The 3,176-nt window shown below is 47.2% G+C and overlaps 1 protein-coding gene across 1 annotated transcript; it reads left to right on the top strand.

Annotated features, from left to right (window-relative positions):
- The first annotated feature begins 266 nt into the window (after positions 1–266).
- On the top strand, positions 267–1,721 carry LOC124140361 (sex peptide receptor-related protein 2-like). The gene has a single exon (XM_046507912.2). It carries the CDS (start codon positions 267–269, stop codon positions 1,719–1,721), a length of 1,455 nt encoding a protein of 484 aa, XP_046363868.2.
- Positions 1,722–3,176: the final 1,455 nt, after the last annotated feature.

The following is a 3,176-nucleotide window of genomic DNA, read 5'->3' as shown; positions in this document are numbered from 1 at the left end:
AATAGTATTACCCTTTTTGCTCATTTCAGTTTGTTTTCAGAATGAGAGCTCTCCACCTTAGCAACGGACCATGAACGGAATCGATGTAGAATACAGTAATCGTATAACGAAACACTGCGCACTTCCTGTCCTTTCAATTATCCGTTACTGCTGATCGGTGGCACGTCTTCTACGAATTGATTGTTGTGACGCCCTTACGTCTGAGCCTCTGGGAGGGGTATAAAAGCTACTGAGACATACCACGGTGTCACTGTCTCCGGGTCGCCATGGCTGAATGTAGAGTCATCATCGTTGTCGTTGTGGTGATGTTGGGGGCTGTGGTTGGTCTGACTACGGATGGCCACATACAGACAACACCGTCTCCTGAAGTTCAGCATGTGACAACAGCATCTCGTTTCCATGGAAGTTCTACAACGAAAGATTTGAGGAGTGGTGATGGCCTGGACAGCGCGAGTACGGGTTCTACTCCAGTGAAATGTACCGTTGGTGGAAGTCCAACTGGGAATAATGCCTCTGTCGCCTGTGTTGACGATCCGTCAGACGACCCAAGCAACAACACTGACGCCATCGAGAGCAACGTTGTGATGTGTAAAGAAGAGGGCGAAGAAGGTAACATAACTATTTGTAAAAGAACGAACACTAAACGGGTTTCAGTCATATCTCTGGGTTCTCTCAGCAAGGCCAATTACATAATAGCGGAGGAAATATGCAGATATATCTATTACCCACTTCTGGCCAGTGCAGTTCTCCTCAACACCTTCAACATAATGGTTTACACCGACCCCGCCATGAGAAGTCCCACCAGCACCTACCTGATAGCTCTTGCAACTGACGAACTCCTCTTTGCATGTTTATCCACTTTGAGATCGACTCTCAAGGCTGTTTACGGTGTCGACGCTGTAAAGAAACAGCTGTATCTCACATTCGCCATGTACGTTTCTAACTTCGTCTTAGCAAGTCTCCGTGTCCTCATGTACTGCCTGACTGTTCTCGTCTCCCTGGAACGTTTCCTTGCTGTCGCCTTCCCGCTAAAGTCAAGAAGCTTTCGCTTAATCAAGTCACCTCTTATCTTCATAGTGGCGATGTCCGCGATTTGTTTTCTATGTCATTTACCAGGAGCTTTTAAATACAATGTTGTCCCCAAACCCAACTCGACAGACTATACCATCAAGCCATCGGTGATGTTCATTAACAACAGGAACCTCCTACTCGGCATTGGGGCGGCCAACAAGATCCTCTTTACCTACATCGTCCTCGTCTGCGGACTCATCATGAACCTGTGCGTCCTCCTGGCTCTCAGGATGCACAGCAGGAACAGACAGAAGATGAACACGACAGTTGACGCAGAAAAGGCGGCAAAGCGAGAGAGGCAGACGACAATCACCATCCTGACTTCGACATTCCTCTTCACAGTTCTGGCAATACCTCTGGCTACAGATTCCATGGTCCAGACCTTCGTGGCTGATTATAATGTGTACAAGAAGGAACATTACGTCAACATGCTGATGAAAGAGGTCAACGGTTTACTTATCATGTTCAGCCTGTCCACTGACTTCGTGTTCTACATTGCATTGAGCAAGGCCTACCGACGAACCTTCTTCAGACGACTTCCTTTCATGGCGACGATCTGCAGACGACAGCAATATGTGCAAAACTCATTTGGGACTCAATCTCAAACACAGGTGTCGACGTTGTCTGAGACTTGCAGTAAAGATTCATAAATCTATAATGTATAGGGAGCCGATGGCAGGATGAAATAGTAGCCGTGATGAAATAAGTAACTGGTAAACGTCCAAGTGAACAGAGTTAATTATTTCGATCTGTCAGCTGCATATTCGGCAAGGGATGTAATTCAAAGTTGTAATCGTTACTAGTGTGCGTGCTAGGGCGTTCCTTCGACGCTGTAGCGCTGAAATAATGTTCAAGGCAACGTTACTTTGGGCGTTCCTTCGACGCTGTAGCGCTGAAATACTGTTCAAGGCAACGTTACTTTGGGCGTTCCTTCAACGCTGTAGCGCTGAAATAATGTTCAAGACAACGTTACTTTTGGCGTTCCTTCGACGCTGTAGCGCTTAAATACTGTTCAAGGCAACGTTACTTTGGGCGTTCCTTCAACGCTGTGGCGCTGAAATACTGTTCAAGACATCGTTACTTTGGGCGTTCCTTCGACGCTGTGGCGCTGAAATACTGTTCAAGGCGACGCTACTTTGGGCGTTCCTTTGACGCTGTAGCGCTGAAATACTGTTCAAGACAACGTTACTTTGGGCGTTCCTTCGACGCTGTACCGCTTAAATACTGTTTAAGGCAACGCTACTTTGGGCGTTCCTTCGACGCTGTGGCGCTGAAATACTGCTCAAGGCGACGCTACTTTGGGCGTTCCTTCGACGCTGTAGCGCTGAAATACTGCCCTAGGCGACGCTACTTTGGGCGTTCCTTCGACACTGTAGCGCTGAAATACTGTTCAAGACAACGTTACTTTTGGCGTTCCTTCGACGCTGTAGCGCTGAAATACTGTTCAAGACAACGTTACTTTGGGCGTTCCTTCGACGCTGTAGCGCTGAAATACTGTTCAAGGCGACGCTACTTTGGGCGTTCCTTCGACGCTGTAGCGCTGAAATACTGTTCAAGGCGACGTTATTTTGGGCGTTCCTTCGACGCTGTAGCGCTGAAATACTGTTCAAGGCAACGTGTCTATGTGCGTTGCTTCGCCACTGTACCGCTGAAATACTGTTCAAGGCGACGCTACTTTGGGTGTTCCTTCGACGCTGTAGCGCTGAAATAATGTTCAAGACAACGTTATTTTGGGCGTTCCTTCGACGCTGTAGCGCTTAAATACTGTTCAAGACAACGTTACTTTGGGCGTTCCTTCGACGCTGTGGCGCTGAAATACTGTTTAAGGCGACGCTACTTTGGGCGTTCCTTCGACGCTGTAGCGCTGAAATACTGCTCAAGGGGACGCTACTTTGGGCGTTCCTTCGACACTGTAGCGCTGAAATACTGTTCAAGGCGACGTTAAGTAGTGAAAGGTTCAAAGGTCAAATATGTTCTTGTTCTTGTTTGCTTATCTTAACCTATATTTTCTGTACCGGTGCACATGCCTGTTTACTGAAGTTAACGTATATATTTTGTACAGTTGTGCGTGTGTTTACAAAAGTTGTACTTGTACTTTTCCTGAT

This window comes from Haliotis rufescens, unplaced genomic scaffold (assembly GCF_023055435.1).
Source record: "Haliotis rufescens isolate VD_foot unplaced genomic scaffold, xgHalRufe1.0.p SCAF_5, whole genome shotgun sequence".
Classification (NCBI taxonomy): domain Eukaryota; kingdom Metazoa; phylum Mollusca; class Gastropoda; order Lepetellida; family Haliotidae; genus Haliotis; species Haliotis rufescens.
Note: the sequence above shows the minus strand (reverse complement) of the source record. Positions and strands in the feature narration are given on the sequence as shown.